Source organism: Epinephelus lanceolatus, chromosome 10, assembly GCF_041903045.1.
Source record: "Epinephelus lanceolatus isolate andai-2023 chromosome 10, ASM4190304v1, whole genome shotgun sequence".
Lineage (NCBI taxonomy): Eukaryota > Metazoa > Chordata > Actinopteri > Perciformes > Serranidae > Epinephelus > Epinephelus lanceolatus.
In genome coordinates, this window is record NC_135743.1 from 19,045,475 (window position 1) to 19,070,089 (window position 24,615).

The window sequence follows — 24,615 nt, forward strand, 5'->3', positions numbered from 1 at the left end:
CAATTTCTCTAAGGACTCCATATATTTTCTTACTGTCACATTAACTGAGGGTTTATTTTATGGTCGCTGAGGTAATATGCACAGTATTCATGTTTTTATATGTTGATGAATCTCACACTTTATTGTCCTACAAGCACTTTGCTCTGGTTGTAGGTTTCAGCACCTTACTCTTGTATTGTATTTTGTGAACTTGATACTGTTGATTGTATATTATGCTATGTTTGTCTTTGTTGGCATGGTGCATTTTAGGTCTGTTTGTCTCATTGTGTTGATTGTTTTAATGTGTTTTAAGGACTACAGATGGAAATTAGCTTCTCTGCTAAATCTGGTGCACACATCTATTATTCTTATGAATGACGAATGTAAGTGCATATTGTCCTTTATAAACTAAATAAACTAAACTAAACTAAACTTTACAGAAATGCAGCCTTTAACACTGATGATATTCCGATATCCAAAATCTAACATGATATCTGCTCTCATATCACGATATCAATTTAATATAAATACATTACTCAGCTCTAAAGTCGGGGGTCGGGGTCCAAAACTAGGTCGCAAGTCCATTCCCGACGGACCTCAAGTGACTTGGGAATGTGTCAAGTTTGTAAAAAACACACTTTATTTTGAAGTACAGTGAATATCCCGCACAGAGCTTTTACTTTCAAGTGCCGTTTGCTGCTGTAGAGTGAGTGACCAACAGACAGCTACTTGACAGAGACAGCAAACTACCTTGACAACATAGCCAAACACAAGTATGACGCTGAACATTTTTACCTGTGTGGACCTTGAGCTAATGACTAAAGAGAAATCTGGAGCCCGTGGCTGGACACCTTGGAAACCATTGGCTAAAGTAAAATTTTTAAACTCATCATAAATGAATGTACAGCAGGACTTCATTAATTTATCATTAATTAATTTTACCTTCATTTTAACAAAAGTCCCACTGAGATAGGTAGCAGTCGTGCAAAATTACATCATATTAAAATACAGCACAATATATAAAGTTCACCATAAAACAGAGGAACAATTATTTAACACAATGGCCTCAAGAACAACCACAAGCCACCACCACCACGTTCTTTATGACGCCCTTAAATTCATCATTGGGTATAAAAGTTTCTTATTTTAGATCTTCTTGCAGATTATTCCATGCCCAAGGTGCATAGTAGGAAAATGCTGTTTCCCTCAGATCTGTCAAAACCCGGCGTCCATTATTTCAGGTGTAAATGTGTAGAGCTTCTGAATACATGCTACATATTTAACCGTGGCATACTGTTGTGTGAAGCACCGAGAGCTCAGGAAATAAAGCAAAAACTTGCCCTCAATCTAAGGAACCAAAATATCCAAAGTGCGACAATGACTATGCAAATGACACGACCTCCGCACAGGACAAAAACAACATCCCGGCTGTGACTACGTCCTGATGACAGCCTGAGTGTAGGTCAGGACCGGTGATGCATACGGTGCGCGCAGGGGTCAAGTATAATCACAGAGAGTTTTAGGAGAAAATTAATCACTCCTTGATTGCACTCTATAGGTTCTCCAGCTGAAGTGTTCAAGTGTGATTTTAATTCCCGAGTTCGCCTCCTTGACCTTTAAGGTCGACTGACACATGAAGAACCAGTCACTTGAGAGCTGCGCCACCGGATATTTGTCGTAGCGGGGGGAATTGTTCTTTATTTGACAGGCTCGTATAAGCATCTTTGTAACCACGACATTCATCATGTTTTTTTATAGAAGCTTCTATTGACTTAAACTCCAAATATAGAAGTGTTGATTTACAGGTCATGAAACAGCAGCTGGGACTTTATTTTTGATTTTTCTTTATATATGTGTACCAACTGCTTCAGAATTTTAAGCTGGCATCCAGTGGTTATTGAAGATGGATGACGGGGATGATAAAGATGATAACACTAATAATTCAATTGATAAATCAGGTTGGGTCAGGAATCTATTATTACTCTGTGCCTTTCTCATCTATAACCAGTGGCTGAACCCCGCTAGCAGTCATTTCCCATCTCACAGACTGTCTGGATGACTGATCAGGGTTGTGATTGTCTCCCCTCTCCCCGACACGCCACCGCTACATACGTCAGCAGCAGCACATACATCTTGAGCAGTCTCTAACTCCAAGCCAGAGCAGTATAGAGCCCCAGTAAACGTTGCAATCAGCGCCAGAATTGGGCCAATTCCTCATAACCTTGTCTGCACATGGCACCTTGCCTTGAATCATAAGAGCGTGCGGCTGTAGCAAGCGTTCAATCTGTCAGCAAAGCAGCTATATTGCCCCGGTACAGTTGAAGAGGGTAAATCGACATTTAATTATCTGTGTGCCCACAAAAGCTGCATGGGCATTGTCAACCTGATGTAATGGAGTTTCCACAGACGCTGTCATGGCAGCAATGTATGAACAGCAGCTATATGATATTGCGCCTTGGTGCTGCTCTGTGCCCGGATGACAGCGGCCAGGTGCTTTGAACACAGCTTTTTGAAATGTTTTATTTCTATGAAGACACAGGGCCTTCACAAAGGGAAGAAATATGAAATAGACATTGCAGGTGGACTTTATTCCACTCACAATGAAAACCCAAATATGGAATATTTATTCCCAAACATCAAGCTTCTATGCCTTCAAACCTATTTTTGATTCGTCGCTATCTTTTCTTCCGAAGAGATCAATACGACTCCTTCATAGTTTGAAAAGTTGACTCTGTGGCCTTTTGATGAAACAATCATCTTTTCTTTTAACAAAGCTAAAGCTTCACCATCTAAAAAAGTGAATGCAATCAAAAAGACTTGGGGAAAAAAGGCATCTAATTTATAAGCACAGACTAAGACTTAGAAATGAGTTCCTATTGACCCATTGTTGAGGGGAGATGTTCGATCTTCAGCATTATGTTCAGTCTGGTGACTGGAGTTCTTTATGTTTCTCTTGAAGAGACAAACAAAATCAATGGTGAAAATGTTTCACATGATTCATTTTTGAGGCTCAATCGAAGTGCAGCAATTTTTCCAAATAATTATGAACAATCTAACATCTTGGATTGCACATCTTCTCCAGCCAATCATAGGTGTGTAAGCAAGCAGTGAAAGACCCTGTGTGGAAATTGATTGTCCTCTTTCTCCTCTCTCACAGTCTTCAAAAACTAAACAAAATGTGCTGATCAATCCAGTCAACTAAGTACACCTCTTGTGAATGTCTCCAGCTTCACAATGGAGACTTGATGTTTCTGGAGCCATTAGTTATGACCAACTTGCCAGACGAGGCATTGATCGCCGGTCGCTTGTAAATGCAACAGCAATCATTTCACAGGGAAAAAATAGAGCTGACTGTGCTGTCGTGTATGGATGTGTGACCTGCTTAAAAAGTGTCAACCTCAATGACTTTTTAATTTACTCAAAGTGGAGTCTGGACTGAGTTATTTTAGCAGTGGCTGGATGAATGGACCCCAGTGTCCGTAAGAGTCACTTGACACTTCTGTGCTTCTTTTCTGCGCCAACATGGCTCTGCACAAATATCATATAAAGACAACCTTTACCAAAATACTACCATGTTTTATATCAATGGGTTGTCCAATTTAAGTATGATGCTCATGCCCTTAAATTGGGAATAAGTGTCAGATGCAAGTGGCAACCTCCAGCACTGAAAAATTATGCCAAAAACTGCAGTTCCTGTAATGACCACTTGAGGCTGGCTCCAGAAGTGAGTCAATCCCCACAGACCCTCATGTTAAAATGCCCAAATTTACAGCCTCGTGCAAAAATGGTTTTGGTCTCAAAGGCAAATTTCCCCATTTATGACAACTGTATGTGGGGGTGGGGTGAATTTTTATACAGTTCACCTGTTTGTTCTTAAGGCTTAAAGTTACGCATCATTAAGGGCGTCGCCGCTTTGAGTACAAGGAGTGTGCCGTCCATTGACAAGTTACAACCACAGTGACAAAGTTACATTAACATAATCATGGTGTAACCCCAGATTCACAGTGTAAGCATAGCCGTAGCTGTTTTCACTGTGGTCTCAGTTAATATAAGTTAAATGTAACTCTAGTTGTGTTTTGGTCACCTATAAAAATCTTGCTCTGTGTTTGGCTGTACTAAAAGACCCTCTAAGGAGTTGGATATTCAGTTTTTCTGCTAAGTACGTTTTGTTTAAATTATTTCGAGCCGCTTTTCGCAAGCTAAAATGTTAGCTTGGCGAGTTATCGCCACCATCTCATCCAAATAGGGTCACTTCAAGTGTTGGGCAGCAACATTACTTTTTCCAGTGATGTACTGTAACTAATTACTAATAAAATTTCAGTAACAATATTACAGTTACCCCAAAACCAAACAACTCCTCACAACATTACTTTTGTTAACACTCAAAATACATCACATCAGCCAACTCATTTTTGAAATTGTTGCGCCGTGCAGGCACATCACAAAGCAGCAAGCTAGCTGGAAATGCTTACCTTAAGGAAGCATCACGTCCTCTCGCTTGGCCCTCTCAACCGCTGTGTCTCCACTGAGAGAGCAGAGTAGGAGGAAGGTTCCTGTAAAGTTACTGGGCTCTGGATGTGATGTAATCGTTGCGCGACCATTTTGACCGTCACCGACGTAGTGGCGTAGGGACGCTGTTAGCGGTGTCTGTAATAACTCACTAAACTCACAAAGTGGCCCGTGAAAAAAATATTTTTTCCAGCGGATGTACAACATTATTGAGCTAACTGGAGTAGTTTCATGTCGTATCCGACAACGGGAGGCTTTTAACTGATGACGTCCTGATGTTAGCTTTGCTGCTGCTGTTAGCTGTCCCTGTCAGCTGCAGCCACTGATGCTTTCTAGACATCGTGATTTCCCAAAACTGAATAAATACCACACATAGCAACACAAAACTGCTTTGCTAGCTCAACCATGTTGTAACTAAGATATCCGCTGGAAAAAATATTTTTTTCACGGACCGGTTATTGAGTTTGTTTACATGGCGGTGGAAGCTATGAATGAGCTAACCCTCGTCTGCTGAGTTTTAAAAATGCCGGCTATTTTGCTGCTTTTTGTTGACATCACATTCCGCCTTGAGTATATCCAATCAGCACCAAGTAAACCCCAAGCCCCAGCCAGGAGTTTTTCGGGGCCGTTCTGAGTACCTACTCTGAGGCAGGGACTTGTTTAGCCCCTGTAAAAGTTCCAGAACTCTGTCCTTCGGGGGTGGTTCCTGTGGTGGAGACACACACCAACGACCCCGGCCCGGTAAAATTACCCCAAAGTTCCTGCGGTGGAAACGGGCCTTTAGTGGCTGGAAATATCACTAATATACCAATATATCAATTTAAGAATATCACTTTTATTTTGTGGGTTGGAAAGATAACAAGAACACTGTAGCTGCAGGTAATCCGACTAAAACTCTTTCCACTGCAAAAAATACATCTTCAAACCTCCGGTCTGAAACATCTCGGGTACTACAGCTGACAGCACAACAATTTGAAGCTCCAGGAAGTACACCCGACCAAAGGTGAGTCCTCCGTGGATGGCGGCTGCAGCCCTGCACTGGCTAAACAACCAAAATTGGATTTTAGTCATGGACAGCTGCAGCTACAAAGAAGTAATTCAGCTTGGTGGGTGAAAATGTTGCTCAATGAGCAACCGTCCCTCTTTCAGGCAGAGCTTTGGCAAAATACTGGTCATGGGGAACTGAAAACCCCAGGTAAAAAAGAAGATATCTTGCCTTAGCTACACTTACCAGCGATTACCCTGACATTCACACAGAAGCACACATCTAAATTTTCAGGAGATACGCAATTACCGATTTTATGGGGTATAACAGTAATATACGAGTGGTGTAACAAATTGCTGTTTGCAGGGAGTAATAGGTACAGCAATATTATTAGTTTTGGCAAGTGTATCAGGTAATGAGTAATATATTACACTTTTAGAGTAACAGGCCCAACACCGGTCACCTCTGGCTCCATAAATCCAAGATAGCTACGGCCATAATGCCTAACTCAAGACTTTACAACAAGATGTCACGGTGGCTCGGCCCATTATTTTATCCAGACTATGTTTAGATGTCTATGAGTTGTTATCATTTCCAACAAATAGACATGTCTCCTCTGAATTTGTCAAATAGTTTGATTTAAATGGTCAAATATTTCAAAAATTGCATACATTTGAAAATGAAAACTGATTTGTATAACAGACTTTTTAGTCCTGCTCCTCTCCTATGAATAATCCAACAACCCCTATATTTATTGTGTGATCCTTTTTGGAGGGGGCCGACCCCTAGACTGGGAACCACTGGACAACTGCACATTATTCCATCAGTAAAAATATTAATTAATAAAATAATGTGTGATATAATAAGATAATACTCATGAGTGAATTATGCAGAATGAGTATTTTCAAAGTGCATTAGCTAATTTCTGTATTCTGTATTTCTTTTGGATGCAGGACTTCTACTTGTATTTGGACTATTTTTACATTGCTGTATTAGTACTTTCACCTGAGTACACTGATTTCAGATGGTGTATACAACATAACAGAGATGACGTGTATGTGGTGACACCAGCACTGTTCTCGTCTCCTCTAATAATCCTCCTGGCTCCACTCCCTCCTGCTGCCACAGTGCATTTCTACTAGTTCTTGTAATGGCAGGAGACGTTGTAACATATGGCACTTCATACAGTGACAAGGAGTGACGGGGAGACAAAACTGATGGCTACATAAAGATTTAATGCCAAACTCCTGTAAGAAACACAAACGATTCAAACCCAGTTTGCTTCAGCAGCGACTCCAGCTGCAGAAATCTAACTGAGCTACTACATCCCGTGCTTCCCTTTTCCTCTCTCTGTGTCACGGTGGGGGGAACTCTCCTGCTCCAGGGTCTGACTCCCTCCAGTTATCAGCCCAGGTGATTGAGAGCACAGACCGCCATCTCTCTATAGAGGGCACCCACAGACCCAGAATGTCTTGTTTGCTAGAGCTGTGTACATTTTGTATTTGAAAGAGCAGCAAGTCAATGAATCTCGATAATGCGAGAGCCGGGCCACATAACTCACGTTGATAGTCCTTACATTGTGCCAAGAGGCGATAAATCTGCTCGGGGAGACATGAATATGCAGTGGCAGTCAGTCTGGCTTGTTCTTGCTTGCATGCCCCCTGATGCACAGTTTATTCCTCTCCCCCATTCCAAACAGAAAAATAAAACCAATGAGCCGCAGCACTATCTCATCAACAGTGTTCTATTAAGCACAAAGAAATGTAGCAGTGCATTTTTCAGAATATGCTTAAAAACGGCAAATCATTAGAGTAAAAAAAAAAATCCCATTTGTGGTGTTGGTTTATTAGGAATACAAAATCTAAAATATCCACTGTTATTATCATTATTTGTGATGCCAAATGAATCCATCTATCCATCTGCATATTAAAAATGTACTAGATGTAAAACATGATTAAAATCAAGTTTTTTAAGAGTTACAAATCCTAGAGGGTGCAGCTTTCATCTCTCCAAACTTAATTCCAGCCTTCTGATGATGCTACAAGTTTCACTTATCAGTTTTAGGCTAAATGAATAATACATCCACTGCAATCTGTACCATACACAGGTAACCCAATACTTTGAGCCAGGCTTTACCTCCTCCACTGCAGTGCTGAGACAGACATGAGCAGCACTCACTCTGTGTGACTGTATATGTAACCTGCAGCTTGGATTTGACGGCTCTTTGTAAGGCATGAAAAATGGACGGCCAAATAGGCACCAAGCAGTTACGGAGGGTTTAATGTACTCATTGACACAGACAGAATGATTCAAATAACAGCGATAAGAAGCCTGCTTTGTCAGTGGCCCAATCCTCAGCTGACACTTATTTCCCTCGTGCTAATAATTTATCCCACTGTTCACAAGCAGGCAGACGGGGGTTTCCTTTCTTTCTTGCTTGAGGCGAAGAAAAACAAAATGCAATTTCCATCTCAGTGTAATAAATAAGAAAAAAATCTCCATCACACATTTAAAATCACACAAACCCTATCACATTATGTAAAATATGAATTTAACAGATATGCTGCATGTGTACACAACAAGTGGTAAAGTAGAGAACCGGGTCATTATTCGGATCCCTCTCACCTTCATAAAATACTTCTTGGACATAGTTGACAAGTATGCGTAACGACGCGTGCCTCTAGTGGCACCGTGCAAGGAGGGTCGTCAGACGCACGCAGATGCACGGCTTTCTGCACTGCCTTTCCATCCAGCACAAACTACAAGCTTTTTTTTAACGCACACTGTGTAACAAAGAGCCTTTTTGAACACATTTGGACCTTCTTCAATAACCAGCCTCGTGCCATCACCGTGCGCAACTGGAGGGGAGCGTCGCGTCGCGGAGCGGCTTCCCCACCTTCACAAAGTACCTCTGTGTTATATGAACTGTTTCACGACTGGGATTGAGCGGACTGGAGTGATTAAACTGCAGAAAGCCTTTTTTGAATGTGTGAAGTGCGCTGATATCCCTGAGCACTCATCGCGTGACGCTTTTCTGTGTTTGTGTTTCGGGGCGACAGGATCGTTCGAGGCGACCCAAAGTTCCGCAGGCGCAGTTCTCCTCCTCCACAGCGGTGCGGGAGTCCGGCTCGGCTGTTGCCGTGGCACTTGCCAGTAGACAGATAGCATCGGCGGTAGGAGGGGATACAGAGACTCCTGCAGGCTAATTGTAGCAGCCTGCGTTCGCAGGTGTATCACTGATCCGCCTGTGAGGGACTGGGGGGCTTCATCCTGATCGAGCCGCTCTCAGACTTGTGAGTAACAGGAAGAATTAAAAAAAAAAACCTGAGAGAATGTTGCACCAAGTACAATGAGCGCAAATTTGTCGCAGACACCCAAATCCATATATGCTCCGTCGAATTCAGTTTTGATGAGCAATTCTGAGTCGTCTTTGGAATTTTAAAAAGTGGATCCCGCGACTTTACAACAATGCGAAATACTTGGCTGTCTCCCCGGAGTGCGATTTGGGAATACTGGACATCGCTGATTGCATGTCTCTTTTGGATTCACTACTCTAACGGGATGCCTCATGTTATTCGAATAGGTAAGTTGTCCACATTTACATCAACACACACACACACACACACACGCGCACACACACACGTTTGTATTATAACCTTGAAAGTTGCTCCCTATCCGCGCTCGTCACGGTGCGGGTCCTCGCCCGTGCGTTCGCAGCGGCAGCGGGGAGTTTTTGGAGTAAATGAGCAGTCCTCTCCATTTACTCGCCTCACTCGGGTCGTGTGTGGATTTTCATTTGACTTAAAATAGGGGCAAGCAGTGAGCAACAAGAGAGCAGAGCATTATCGCAAACGATTGCCTGTAAAATTGAGGATGCCTTCTCCACTCAGAGAGCATGCGATGAAATATAGTGGGTTAGTGTGACCTCTATGCACTCTGCTTTGTCTGTTCCATTTTCTGCAGCCAGCATGTTGAGTCACCAGCTAAAATCAGGCTCATTGCCATGCCTTCTGGGACCAAGTTTTAGCATTTAAGGACAGTCTGCTAAATTAAAAGCTACAGTGTCAAATTAAAAAATACAGCATGGGAAAGTTTCAAACAATAATTTATTCATGATGGATAAGTTTGATCTTATATTATAAACAAAGTGCACACACAATCAAAGTTAAATACAGAGTCCTCCCTCCTGATCTCTCTCTCTCTCTCACACACACACACACACACACACACACACACACACACACACACACACACACGTGAGACAAAAAGCAGAAGCAGCTCTCTGTGCAGCCCTTGTCTTTTTCCCAATCACTCACTGAGGAACAATGTGAGAATTGTCATTCGGAGCCTGGCGATGCGATGAAACATTTTGCGCCGCCAAGAGACAGGAGCAGAATGAAGATCAATACGGTTTTTGTCATGAGGCAAATCGTTTTTGACATTTGGCGGAGTGCCATGCAGGACAATTACTCAAAAAATGGCATTGGCCCACATTAACATAGCACTACAAGAGCCGGGATGCAGGCAGGCAGGCAGTGAGCATCTTATAACATGGAGATTTTTATTTTGTCTTGGAGGTAGAAATGATGGAAATGTTATAAAATTGCATATTCTATATTTCAGCTCTCTAACAGTGGTAAATGGCATTTCCAAAGCAGCTGTCTTTAGTGTGGCATACCTGCAAATCACCACTCTGGTTCTGCAATACAATTCCTGTCAGACTCAGTGGGAGGTCACTGAGGTACATTTATTCAAATTAAAGTTATTAGACTTTAACAGGGTGAAGTATAGCTGCATTTTACAGCTCTATAAACCTGAGTGAATGCTGTCAAGCCTTCTTTGTATTTAATGCAAATGAAATAAGGGGGAGATTCAACAGAAAGAGAATAAAGTGTAAGACTGTAGAGGAGCGTTTGGTGCTGAGCATCATAAGCAGCTGTCGGGCAGGCCCAGGATGTCCCTGTGATTGACTGCTGCACTCTGAAGAGCCATGACTCCTCTGACATCGCCGCGTATGGACTTTGGTGATGTCTCAGAAAGCGCATAAATCCCTTAAATCTCTCTTTCTACTGATGTGAACTGAAATCATTTGGTCAAAAGAACATTTTTTTCCCCGTGTTTTAACTGTGGCAGCAACTCAAATGAAGACCTGAAATAGACTTGACAGGCTTTGTTTTTAAAAATGTCAAAGTGCTGAGACAAATTTACCTTGAAATGTGCTACAGTCGCACTATTGCTTTTTATAGAATCTATCATTGCTTGCGGTGCAGGAGCAGTTTGTGTTTGGTTTTTTTTTCCTTGTGTGTTCCTAAGATTGTATTTTGACAAGCTGAGGAGAGGGGACATGCGAGAGAAGGTTGCTGAATTTGCCTCAATGCCAAAAGAAAAAAAAATTATAAAAGCTCATGTTTTCATATGATCTTTAAAAGCATACACCGGCCATGTGTGCATCCATTTTGTCCACTTAAAAAATAGGCCTGGGTGGAAATAACAAGACATATGTAGCAATATTTCACATAATTGCATTCATACAATTTTATCAGTTTTATTAGTGGATAAGCTGGAGGGTGTGCATAAAATATGCACTATGTGTATTATTGCACACATACTGGTGGTGTTTTCTGTGCGAGGACGTTCACAGTCTGTTGACTCGTTTAAGGATGAGCGCCTTTTTGAGTGGGTGTGTAGTGGGCCTTTTTGTCCACCCCCCCTTATTTTTTAAATTTGGTACTTGGTGTGCAAGTGTGCGTGCGCTCTGTGTCACAGCCGCCCTGCGAAAACCAACACAGGGCTATCTTTTAGTCAGCGCACGGCGGCCAACGTTGCTCCTCAGCACTGGTTACCAACACAAACAAACCAGTGAAAATCATCGAGGTGGGCGGTGGTATTTGAGCATGGTGCTCTCTGTCTGTGTCTGTGTCTGCTCCTGGTTAGGTGGCCTATGCAGTTTCTCCAAGCACACCATCTGGGTAATGGTGGGCATCCAAGGTAGAGTTGTTGCCATTGATTTTAGTGCTTTTACAGTGCACTGCTCTAAGTTGAGGCCAGATGGTCGCTCTGTCTCGTTCTGCAGCGTCTATTTGTTGGAGGAAATAAAAGACTGCTCCTCCTGTATTTGTTCACTTACACGCTGTGCTTCTCTTTAGTCTCCCTCTGCCTGCCTTTCGTAAATTTCCCTCCATCCTGACATGTTTTGCAACCTCTCATCTCATCTAGGAACCATTTCGGTAGATAATGCAATGTTGTTATAATAAAGACCAAAGAGCTGGAGGATGTAATTTTTCTCTCAGAAGCTAGCATGTGTCTGTAGATAATTTGTACATTTGCCAGCATGGAATAAGACGCACAGCACTGATTATTTCGTTGAATATGATTGTTGCTCTTCATTGCTTTGTTCTGTAACCTCAGTGTGCAGCATTCTATCTGCACAGTTGATTTATTTCCACACATGCATTTGCTTTCTTCTCCATCAGATGGGGATTGCCCAATTCTGATCAGTTGAAAATGTATTCACGGCGTACATCGATTGATAAGACGTACAGTAATGACAGATTATTGTACACTGTCTCTTTCAGCTGTGGATTGATGAAACTAATTCATCATTTGTTGTCTCTTTTCTCTCTCGGTGAGGTTATTCACTGCCTGACAGGGATTTATTGAATAATCAATTACTTTATCTACCTAATACTTAAAGCACTTAATCAGTGCCAGTTAATCAATTTCCCTCATGATTTCATGTTGATTTCATTTCCTTAGCTCCTCGCTCTGCCCCGACAACACCTGGTCACATGCATTTTTCATTCAGCCTCCCCTAAAATGCTTTGGGCAGCCATGACTGCAGACTTAATTATTGTGTGTGAAACAGCCCGAACATTTAAATGTAAGCAGACAAATGTGCGGCACTCGAAGCTGTATGCAGTGTGACCACTCACAAGCTTCAGTGGGATAAATCGGGTTTGTGGTCACCACTTTGGCTGAAGTCTGCAAACACAGAGCCACTTCAGAGGCTTGTCTTTATCCCCGCACCAGCGGCGGAGAGAGACTGAGAAGTTTTCATGTGATTAACTCTTCAAGCGAGCTATAGAGAGAGTGCACTCTCCACTCGCATGCTCCCCGAGATCCTCCTCGCCGGGGTTTGTGCAAATGTCTCATCTGAAATGACTCAGACATATTTCAAGAGACCGCGAAAAGCTGTAATGGTACTTTGCAATTCTGCTTTTAACAAAGTCAAACCCAAAGGGCTGCTTGTATAGAGAATTACCCACAGGAGGATGGTATGGCTGGCAAAGAGAGGGAGGAGAAGGACATGAAAAAAAAGTGTTTGGTGATGAAAAAGAACAATGGGGAGATGTTGCATCAAAAGTTGTATCAAATTAAGATGGCCATCAGTTGCTGAGTGGAAATGAATATTTCATTTTCATCTAAATTTAATCTCTCCCTAGACAGAGAGAGGAAGCAGGGAGAAGCCTGCTGGTGGAGGCTTGGGGCTGGGGAGTTGTCGTGGTGAATATGAACAAAGGCTGGTAGAGGTCACAGAAGAATTGGATACAGGGAGAAGCTTCTTTGATGTGTAATTCCATTATCTGTTCGCGAAAGCAGAGATTGAAGGGGGAGGAATACAACGGTTGTTTTACCTGCGCTTACACACTCCCCCTTCATCCACTTGTATAAACATGGACGGATAAATGAACTGCAAAAGAAATAGCAGGGGCCTCTTTTCCGCCTCTCCCAGTCTTGGGCATCTGTATCTTACCTTCCACACACACACACACTCTATATAAAGCCGTACTCCATCCACAACATTTTCCCAAACATATGTCTGGTCTCACTGGGCCTCTTGTACACAATCCAATTCCATTCTCTCTGTCAGCACACTCGCGGCTCGTCATTAGCTTCAATCTTGCTGATGAGAAACGGCAGATGTTCGTTTTGTTGAGCAGAGGGCCCGTCTCTGAATGCGCTGTCTTCTGTACTCGCCTGTGATCCTGTTTAGACGCGTTAGAAAGGAACATTCTACTTCCACAAACAAATATGTGCTCCAGGCGAGCTATAGTCTGTCTTTTCCGGAGCACAGCGCCTGTTTTTAAGACGGTAAAGCCAGTCAACATGTATTAAACGCACTGTGCGAGTCCAAGTCAAAATGCATTAAATAAACAGTGTGCGCCACGTCTGAGACGAGGTTTAATAAATGTGTAACGCTCTGAAAATGTGCTCATAATGTGTCCGATCACTAACACTAACAAGACTTAACTGCATCAAGGAAGTGCAGGTACTTAGCTTCTTGTTCAGTCACACATAATAATGATCATCCAATAATCCAAGCCACTAGAGGCTAATAGAGCGACTCTACCAACCAGTAAGATAATCCTGTGACACAGCAGGGCCTCATCTAGCCCCAGCTAGCTTAGCCTAGCCGCTGCTAACACACCAGATGGTGTTTTCATATCGTACTACAAAGTGGGTGCTCTGCAGTGAAAGGTCTGCTGCAAGCATATGCTTCTGATGCCGATTGAAATAAATAAAGGGCCGAGTTCCTTATGGCTATACATTTCATCTTTTTCATTCAAAACATGAGGACATCACTTTGCTGTCATAAAGATGGGAGATATTTTGCAGACAGTGTTTCATCGGTTATTATTTGTAACTATTTGGGGATGAGCAGGAGCTTAAAGGGTCAGTGTGTCCAGATTACAAAACGTTTCTTCTCATTGATCTGTGGCGCTAATCCCATGCAGATAGTTTTGGTTTCATATGCTTTGGTGTTGAGATATCGCCTCTATTGTGTCTACTTCCACCCTAGGTCAATGCAGGTGAATGGCATTTTGTTTGTGAGGCTCACAGCATTGAAAATTTACATGTCAGCCATTTTAGTTTTACTCTAGATAATCATTATATCGCACTTTAAACAGTTTTCACAGGGACTATTTCTTTGCAAAAAGAAGTACCAACAAAAACAGTGATTATCCAGAGTAACCTGGACGTTGTTTCTACACGACACAATGCTATTAGATTTTCTTAAAATGCCATTTTTCAATGCTGTGAGCACCAAGAGCAAAACTCCTTATGCTGCCTCTGTATTGGGATGTGCCAGAAATCTTATACATAGACAATACAATCTTTTTAGCACAAGGCCAACAAAGTGCTTCACAGGATTCAAATAAGAGAATGCAGTGAGACCAAAACAATGAGTAAACTAGAAAGGTGCTCAGAGAGCGCAGACCTCAGCAAAGGCCAAATGCCCAATGTTAAAGAAAGTGAAAAATAATCTGTGTATCCCGCCCTGTGATTCGGATCCACACCGCTCCTCCTCAGGCTGTGCTGCACCCTCCCACAAAGTCTCACAAAAATCACGTCGGTAGTTTTTCCATAATCATGCTGATAGACAAAAAGAAAAAAACAACACACCAAACTGAAAACATTACCTTCTTGGCAGAGGTCATTACAACAGGCAAAATAATAAGGTTATAAAATCAATACAGGAAACATCTGATGAAAGTAGCACAGGGAAAGGATGAAACTATAATGAAATACACAGAACAGAACTTAATTAAAAGCCAAGAGGTAAACGACAGTAACAAGTAAGAAACCACTTGAGACTGTTCTGAGAGGAAATTGTAGTGTTGGCTTGTTGGTTGGAGAGCTGAGGTCAGATAGTTGAGGTAAAGGCCATGGAGACGTTTTTAGAACAGTGAAAGAAAAATCCTAAAATATCTTCCAAAAGACAAAGGATATCTCAACACCTGAGGCAATAGACCAAAAATTTCTGCATGGCTCAGTACGAGAACTGAGCTAGATGCTCGGATGAAATGAGTATTGGGTACTGATAATAAAATAAACCAAACTCATGACGAAGTAAAAATCTCATTTGGGTATCGGGTTGTCATGATATAGCGGCATTGACAATAACCGTGATATTAAAAAGAATGAATATTGATATTATATTTATAATACACTTATGATATCGTGTCAATAATCCAGCGCCTCTTAAATCAAGTTAAGACAGTCTGACTTTGTCTTTCACTACACCTCCTTACACACAGATTTTGAGTGTAATTAATTCACCAAATGAAGAGACAAAACACACAATAAACAAAGTTAAAGATGAATTTGACTGATAGCATTATTATTTATATTATTATTTTCAAATATTCTGTGGATATCACAATGATATTGTTATCGTAATATGATATAGTGTCAGCCCTAAATGAGTAGCTGTGTTTAATCTCTTGTTACTGCTGAAATCAAAGATCTGCAGCTGAACTGTGAGGCTTATCTGTAAATATTTTTTCAATAAAAAAAATATTTACAGCAACTTTTGATCAAGTTATTAAATGTGAATTTAACAACTGAAAATAACAACTTCCTGGTTAATCCCCACCCACTTCCGGTTTAAACCCCGCCCATTTAAGTAAAGCTGCAGATAGTTTCGTTGGTTGAACAGATACAGATAATGGTGTCCACACTCATCCTGACTCGAGAACATTAGAGTAAGATTTTTTTGTCATTTGGGTGAAGTGACCCTTTAAACACCTGCACACAGCTCCACATGGAAACGTCCGTCAGAAACAACAGCCTGATTGATCTGGTCCACAATCTGCCCGAGTCCCCCCGCAGGCCCCTCAGGGACTCAATGTCATTATAGCAGGACGTGTGCTTTTTTTGGATTTGACAGCGTTTTGAAATTCATGGCATGTCAATGTTGGCCATTTCCCTGTGAATGTTTCTATACCAAGGCAATGAATCAAATTTCATGCTCTAGCCATTTGTCTTTATTATGTGCCCTTGTCCTTTCTATTTGACTCTCCCATCTCAGCCCTCCTCGGGGCTCGACTGGAAAAAGTCGAATAACATCAAAACAGTTTGAACAATGCTTGATCACGGGGCATTTCGCTCTCAGGGTCATGCTAGCAATATAACATAGTTAATTAGAGTGATGTTGGAGGTAATTTGGTGATTATTTTTTTGCATTTCAGCACGGGGAGCAATTTGTCTTCACTTTTCCAGACACACTGTATATGCTGGCAAGAGGCGCGCGCACACACACGGCGGCATGGGCGCACAGAGAGCTGCAGCAGAAGACACAGAGGGGAGGGAGAAAGAGCGAGGGTGGTTACATAGATGAAGCTAGGGGACTCTTATTTAGCTTGTTAATTAGCTTGAACCTTTTGATCCCAATTTTAAAACCCGCCACGTTGCAATGCTGGCGCCTTTTGTGTGTTGCCCCAAGCCAGATAAAACTAAGCTTTATTCCTGTGCCTTTCAAACACCATGGCATTCACCGGAGCAGCATTAGCTTTGCTCTCCCTCCCTGCGTTAGCGTCATCCTTATCTATTCCCAGACGCTCTGTGTAAACTTGGTCACCTCTGACATCGCGGTAGCATACTGTTACGCACCTGCATTACAATAACAGGACCTTTTCTTCTCACTGCTTTAAAGCAATCAGGGATTGACAGTGGAGGTATCAGCAGCAATGCACAGGTTTAAATCCTATTTAACTTGGGCTAAGGACAATGAATGGAGGATGACACTGTTTCATTCTGCCCTTTTAATCAAGCTCTCATTGTTAGAAATGTCAGGTCTTGGTTGTGTGATTCCCTCAGAATTGCTGTCCCATGACTGTAGGGAGATGTGTGCTCATGAGTGTGTGTGTTTAGGAGAGACGGGGAGAGAGAAAGAGGGGAAGTGTGAGTATGTGCATGACAAGGGGATGTATAAGGAGAGCTGGCATAGAATCCCTGGAGCGTAGGGGTAGAGCAGGAGTTACTAATCAACTGTGAGAGAGTAGGCTAGAGAAGACTCACCCTCTATTTTCCCCCCGGAGAGGAAGAGAAGGAACAGATAAGACAAACCTCTTCAGGCCAAAACCACTACAAATGAATGACTATCACCAAAAATATCAGGGAGGGGGGAAACAGAGATCCTTTCCTCCACATTCTACCTCCCACATCTTTTTTTTTTCCTCCTCCTCTCCGTCTCTGCTTATCCCGGCGGTAACAAATGTGAGGACGACCGCAGGAAGTGCATAAGACTCGGGGGTTACCTCTCTAGCCCCTGTGCTCATCCCTCCACTGATGGATAGCCAGGAGGTTGAAAGCCAATGTCAATTTAGTTAACACAGCCAATACCCAGAAGATTTCACTCAGCACTCGCACTGTGTGTGCAGGCAAGACGATCTGGGATGGTCTCTCCTGTCTCAGCAAATGTTTTACCGGCTGCCGATCTACTGTCCAGGTCGCCCCCGGAGAGCAGTGCGGTTAACCGCAAAACGTTCCCCCGTGACTCATCTGAGGACAGCTTGTCTGCATGTGACCAGCCTCAGATATATGGAACAAGACAGAGATTATCATTGACAGGCAAGACGAGAGGAGGGAGAAGAGATTGTGGGCGGTTTGAGGCTGGCGGTACATTTTAGTAAAGCTATTAGTGATGCTTGTATGAATTAGGGTCTTTAATGTAAAGCCAGGGAATGCAGTAAGTTAACTGTCCTGCAGGTTCGGAAGGTTTGAGGATTAGGGATGGCTGTCATAGTAACCACAGCTCACGTAGTTGGCAAAGTAGACTATGACTGGTGGAGATTATGGCGTGTGATTATTCATCTAACCAGAATTTCTTTTTTTGTTTGTTTTTTTATCAAATCAGTTATTGCAGAGTTAATAGAAAATTAAGCCTCTGATTGTTTTGTTCCTAAATCATGTTTCCAAGCCTCAAGTGTTTTTATGTTCTGTCAGTGATCAGTTTGTTGTTTTGTCACTGCAGCCACCTTTAATTTAAACTTATAAAAATAGTTTCTTATAATTTAGAAGCAACCATTTTAATGCCTTTAACTATTAAATACAGTATATCTTTGATATTTATACAACAGGCTTATATATTGTGGGGGTATGTGTGCTTTTCACTCCCTCCTTTTCCCTTTCCTCCATAGTATTCCCCACATCAACTGATCAAAATTCAAAAAAGGGACAAAAAGAAAATGCAACTCCATTTATAATCCCCCCTTTTTAACCCCTCAACCCCAACGTTGTGTTTCTCCTCATCCAGAGAAATAAAGGAGAGTTAAATTTGTGAAAGCTGGCTAATTTCTGTATAAAACCTGGCAGAATACAAGCTACGCTCCTAATTGCTTTTCACCAAGAGTGAAAATAACACCATGAAATTTGCCCGCGCCAAACTAATCTGCAATCAGCAAGTATTATCTGGTTTGATGAAAAGGATCAATTGAAGTAATGCTGCAATAATCGTATGCAAATTTAATGAGACATCTGCAGTGTATTAGGCTGATTATTTTCATTGGTAAAGCAAACAATGCATGTCCGTCTTGCCTCCCATTTTAGTCAGAGATGCCATAAAACAACATAAATATAATCTGCTGTCTTTAAAAATAGAGTTGCTGTTATTTTTAACATGCAGGATATTTAGTGTCTTTATTAATAAACTGTGGTAGAGTGTGTGTGTTTGCAAAACCTGAGCCTGATCTCTTGTGATAGACGTTTCATGTAATTTTAGGTGACACCAAAATGGAAAACAAAGCAACTGTGAGTCCAAACATGAAAAAGTAAAATAATTCTTTACTGTAATTACATGTGTAGACTTACTAATCTATGGAAAAATAATGTAGAGTGCAACACAGGGTTGAGAAATGTCAATATTCTAAATGTCTTGAAAGGTCAATTAGAAATGTCACAAACTGTATGTAAGCGGGAGCAAGGGTTCTAATGGTGGCAAATATGGACATCTATAACCATCATGACGCCATTATACCTCTCGATAACATTTCTACTGTGCACATACGATACAGCTTTTAATTCAAATCCACTTCACAGTACAGATTTCCTGTTACTTCTGTTTGAACAACCACATAGCTAATCATGCTTTTCCTCTACATGTGCCTTTTTCCACTGCATTTTCCATTTATACCAAGGAGCTTTTGTTAGCCTGATTGGTAGTTGAAGAAATTTATAACCATCAGAACACTGACCACATTTAAAATAATTGGCATCATACTGGCATCACAGAATTAATGTGCACTTAATGTCCTGCTCAGCCTCCCTCTGCACTGTTCACATATGGATCGGCTGTCTGCCAGAGGGGTAATTACTTCAAATGTGGTTAGGACCGTTCCTATTGTAGAACTGTAGTACTGGAGAGCACAGCCCTACAATCCGCAGAGCAAGTGAGCAATCTCTTAATGAAGCAATTTAAGAAAGGGCTGAAATGATCAGTCAAATAATCGATTAGTCAGTCAACAGAAAATCTATTTTTAAGTCATTAATTCAGTAAAAACACAACTGATTGCTACATTGTCATTGGTATTATCGTTCATATCATCATAAATTCAATACTCTTTTGTAGGGATGCACCAGTTGTGAAATTCTGGGCAGAACCCGATGCCAGTGTTTAGCTGATACTGATGTTTTGTTGTATATGTTGTTTTTGTTGTTATTTATTTCCTCTTTTGTGCCAGGGAAACAAAGAAATCTTCATTATGTTAAAAAAATAAACTATTTAAAAGTCATTCAGTCCTTCATTATACTACCTTTGAATGAGCACTTGACCATACAAATTTATGATACCTAAAATGCCTCAGAAGCCTTTTTGCTATATATATATATATATATATATATATATATATATATATATATGTATATATAGTTTTCTTCTCCCTGCTTCTTTTTGGTCGTGGAATATGTATTAGAGTTGTTCTGATTGTGACGTTAATTGCTGCGCATGGACATGAGCGAAAGAAATTTAAAAAATGAAATTAAATGAAAATATCCTAATTCTCTAATATCTATTTTTTTATTGCTGTGAAAACATCTACATTTTTTTCCTTCAAAACACTGTATAAATTCAAGTTTCTTGTCAAAAAATACATTTTACAGGATTGTATTTTAACATATCATGATAACATTAGAATTTACCTTCGCCCAGTAGTAATTTTTACTGAGTAGACCTTGAACGTATCATAAAACAACTCTGCGCAACCTTCATAAACTGTTAGTTGCAGCCACTAGCTGCTAACAGCTAAATCTAACTAGCTCTCCTCCTGCCAATTTCAAAATGGATGTGTGGTTCACAATGTAGCATTATCAGGAAAGCAATAGGGTACGTCCCCTGACATGTTGATAGTGAGTTGACTATGTCCTTTCATCTCGTCAAAGATCTCTGTTGTCCCAAACGTGTTTGCGATTGTCCCCAGATAGCGTGATGCCGTTAGTTTCGAGCCCTGCTTTTTAGCCTGCACAAAGCTGATGTGTCACAACAGAGTAATATCGGCCACTGCCATTAGTGAACATCATCTTATTTGCTGATAGGCCGATGGCAATCAGCTAGGATGATATTGGCCGATACCGATGTTCAGCCAGTTAATTGATACATTCTTACTTCTGTAGTTTGGTTCGTTAGTCACTACACATCTTATCACTGACATCTAACATTTATCGTAGCTCTTTATACATGAAGTAACCAATTTGTCAAAAAAAATCTAAAGCTGAAACACTTATTTGATCTGATTAGTCAGAAAATGAACTGGTGACATTACATTGGATTTAATTTCTTTAAGCAAAAACAAACTTCCCCCAATATCTCAACTGTCTATTTTTTGGCTTTGTGAAATTATACTTAATTATATTTTCACTGCTCTCTGACATTTCATAGTCCAGACTATCAAGAAAATAATAGACCCATTATGAATGATAAAATAATCAGTAGTTGCAGCCCAAAATAATTCAACATGTTAATCAATGATAAAACTACTTGTTTACTTTCAGCCCTAATGCAAAATTAAAGTAGAGACCTAGTTTGATACAGACTCCAGCATTATAGAGATATTGTAAGAATTGTACATTCCCTTTGTTAGATGTGCATAATGTCTCCTGTATCCAGCATGGTGGAAAATCAAAGGTTTAACCCAACAAGAAGGAGGGATGACTTTAAAATTGAGGAATATGATCTTTTTTCCTCTCTATCAGAGCCTTTAGGTGGCCAAGGGACAATCAGCAGGGTTCGTGAGCTGGATTTCCAGCCTGCAATGGTGGCTGACCCGAGCCCAGATGGATCCAATACCTCTGTCAATATTCCGTCTAAGCACTGGAGGACAGTATGAGATGACAGTATGAGCCTGGCGTGTGTCTATGTGCTTTTCTGAGTGGAGCCTATTAGTGTGGGGAGCCTCTCAAGCCACTGTCAAACTTAAAACAGAGGACAGAAGGAGGTATTACCTCCAATTACGTGCTGTGATGCATCTGTGAAGTCAGAGTGCTATCAAGCTGCTGGGCTGTCAGACTTTTGTCTGTTTATTAATTCATTTTTGTTTCACATTATACGTATCACGGTGATAGAAGAGGAGCCCCCTCATCCCCATGTCTTGTCTCCTTCTTCTATTACCCATCTTCCCTTCCTTGGAAAAGAAATAACCATTTATTTGAAGTCGTGTTCTCTTAAGAGGGTGAAAGATAAGCTTTTGTTTGGGTTTCATTCACTTGCTCTTCCTCTTTTCTTACCAGACTGAAGATGTGACTCTGCTAACATATGCTCATTGTGTTAATCCCTTGCCAGGGTAAAATGAGAACTCCCTCCTCTCACCTTTCCTGACCCGTACCCCTTCTGTCTCCCCAACGCACTGTATTACAAGACTTACATTTCAATTTGCATGTCCAATCACAGGGATCTTATGAGCTGCTGGTTGGAGAGCAATTGAGCCTCATTCAATCTGTTCCCCTCATGTTTCCAATCCATTTATGATTATTTAAAGATATTAAATGGCTTGAACAAACCACTCGCACAGCCAAGTTTTGTTCTTACTTTTCCTTTTCTTTCGTCTCATTTTTTTTCACACTTCATTTGATTGCACCCACCAGTCACCTTTGGCTCTATCCAGTGCTTCCCTGGTCATCTGTGCACCTTGATTTGAGAGTCGGAGGTGGGGGGTGGGAATAACAGCACATGGAAATGGGCTGGTGATTGCCTTCCTCCCCGCGTGGTGATGGAGGGCTTGAGTGATCGCGCCCCTCAAGCCCCTCCTTGGTGGTTGATTAGCTGTGGAGCCCTGGAGCTCCGGAGTGACACAGTGGCTCATCAGACCCCGCTCAGCCTGACAGGGACCCCCTTGATTGCACGGTGCTTCATAATTGTCCCCCATTCTGCCTCAGTGTCCGGGGTGCTGCCATCTTATTTTCGTGTCAAAGAATACGTCATGCGATGCTAGACTGTTCCTGTTGCTTCTCAGAATGCAGACACTTGAAATGTTTCCATATGAAAGGGATGTGTCATAGAAATGTCATCCATCAGGGAGATTCAAGTTACTAGCATGACAACACTGTATTGCTCTTCCAGACATTCAATGCATAGTGTTCAGTCAACAACTCTTCGACTGTGCTGCCTCTTTGAGGCATGAAAATTATCTCTTGGTCACAATGTACAATGAAAAGAAAAAAAAAAGTCCATTACAGATGTCGTGTTTTGATAATGCATAATAGAATGGTATGCATACAAGGTTGAACTGACACGGCGGCTGCAGAAATGCAGGACAACATTTATGCCTAGGACTGCTTCTTCTTTCTCCCTCTCTCTGTCTGCCAGCACCAGAAGCTGCAAATGGGCCCAGTGTAATGTCTTTTTTTTGTAAGGCAATTGGAAAAGAATTGCCATCGTGGCATTTATAATCATTGAGTTGGTAGACATGATTGAAAGTTAAAGCAGTCAGAACGAAGCACTCCGAGGGCTCCGGCCCAGGTTATTGATTCATATAGCTTATGTGGGTGAAACACCTAAGGTGTGGAACTCATCAAATCATAGACTGTCTTAATTATTTTTATGTCCTGGCATCAGTCTCTGGGGACACTTGAATTTCTTAAAGTTTCTTAAAGACTACTGCCTGTGTCATTGCAACCAACCTGTAACACCCTGGCCGACATTAAGCAAGTCTATAGAACTTGCAGTTGTGAGTTAGGACCTGAAATGTGCTCTTGGACTCAAAATCGAAGGTCTTTTTTGTCACATACACAAACATAGGGCTGTGCTAAAGGATTAGTGTGGAAAAAGACTCAAACAGAAATATCAAGGATAAAAATTCAAAAAAGTACGAGTATGTGTAAAATGGTACATACGTCACCATTTTAAGGCAAGCCAAATAATAACATTTTGTACACACCAGAGCGCAATATGCAAATGTACAGGGCTATGCTCAGAGGAGGATATTGTGTTAGACAGGGCCAAAAATATACAGAGGACAGAGTTCGACCTCCCAAAAAGCTTGACGGACAAAAGATTTTCCCAAGTCTCTCTGTGTTGGACTTGTGGCCACAGAGGCGTTTGACCTGAGTATGGAAGCTGGTGTAGTGTGTGTGCTGCAGAGCTGTCCAATTCAATGGTACGGTCAGCTTGGCAAACCTCTCTCTATAGGGCTCTATGGTCCTGAGCAGAGCAGTTCCCATACCTATTGGTAATGCCCCCTGTTGGGACACTTTCTTTCCACAGCACCAAAGAAGAGGTCTTTAGGACCCCAGAGAAACTCTTGAATTTCTTAAGCTGTCTAAGGTTGTAAATAAGGATAGACCGATACATCGGCCGGCCGATATATCGGGCCGATATTTGAGTTTTTTACTTGTATCGGCATCGGCCGATACGCGCGTGGGTTTGCGGATTTATTTTTCCCTGGCATGATTTACAGACAGGCATCCACGGGCAGCTCTGTGTTGCCGGAAGACCCTGCAGTGCACATGCAGCGAATCCTACTGTGTACAGTAGTTGTTGTTTTATTTATGCTCGGCTTAAATATTTGTTTATTTTATAAAGACATTACTGGAAGATTTAAGAGCACTGAACTCTTTTTTTTATTTGAATGTATAATAATAATAATAATATTCTACCTGTTCTACCTCAACTTTCCATCTTGTTTTAGTATTTTTTACTGTTCAATAAATGTTTCTTATTTTAAACTTGAGACCTGTAATATTTGTTATCATTGTATCATTTTTTTGATGTAAATTGAGGGAGCAAAAGCAGTATCGGCCCCAATTATCGGCTCAAGAAAATCGGCAGTCCATAATCGGTCATCGGCTAAGGGTGATGGAAAAAAATCGGTATCGGCATCGGCCCTAAAAAATCCATATTGGTCTATCCCTAGTTGTAAAGGCATTGTCTT

The 24,615-nt window shown here is 41.4% G+C and overlaps 1 protein-coding gene across 1 annotated transcript in view; it reads left to right on the top strand.

Moving 5' to 3' along the window:
• The first annotated feature begins 8,153 nt into the window (after positions 1-8,153).
• Positions 8,154-24,615, top strand: part of grik3 (glutamate ionotropic receptor kainate type subunit 3) — a 135,258-nt gene continuing 118,796 nt past the window's right edge. Inside the window, exon 1 of the mRNA XM_033640766.2 lies at positions 8,154-9,056. Coding sequence (XP_033496657.1) covers positions 8,942-9,056 — 115 coding nt within the window. The 5' untranslated portion in view covers positions 8,154-8,941. The remainder of the gene's footprint in view (positions 9,057-24,615) is intronic.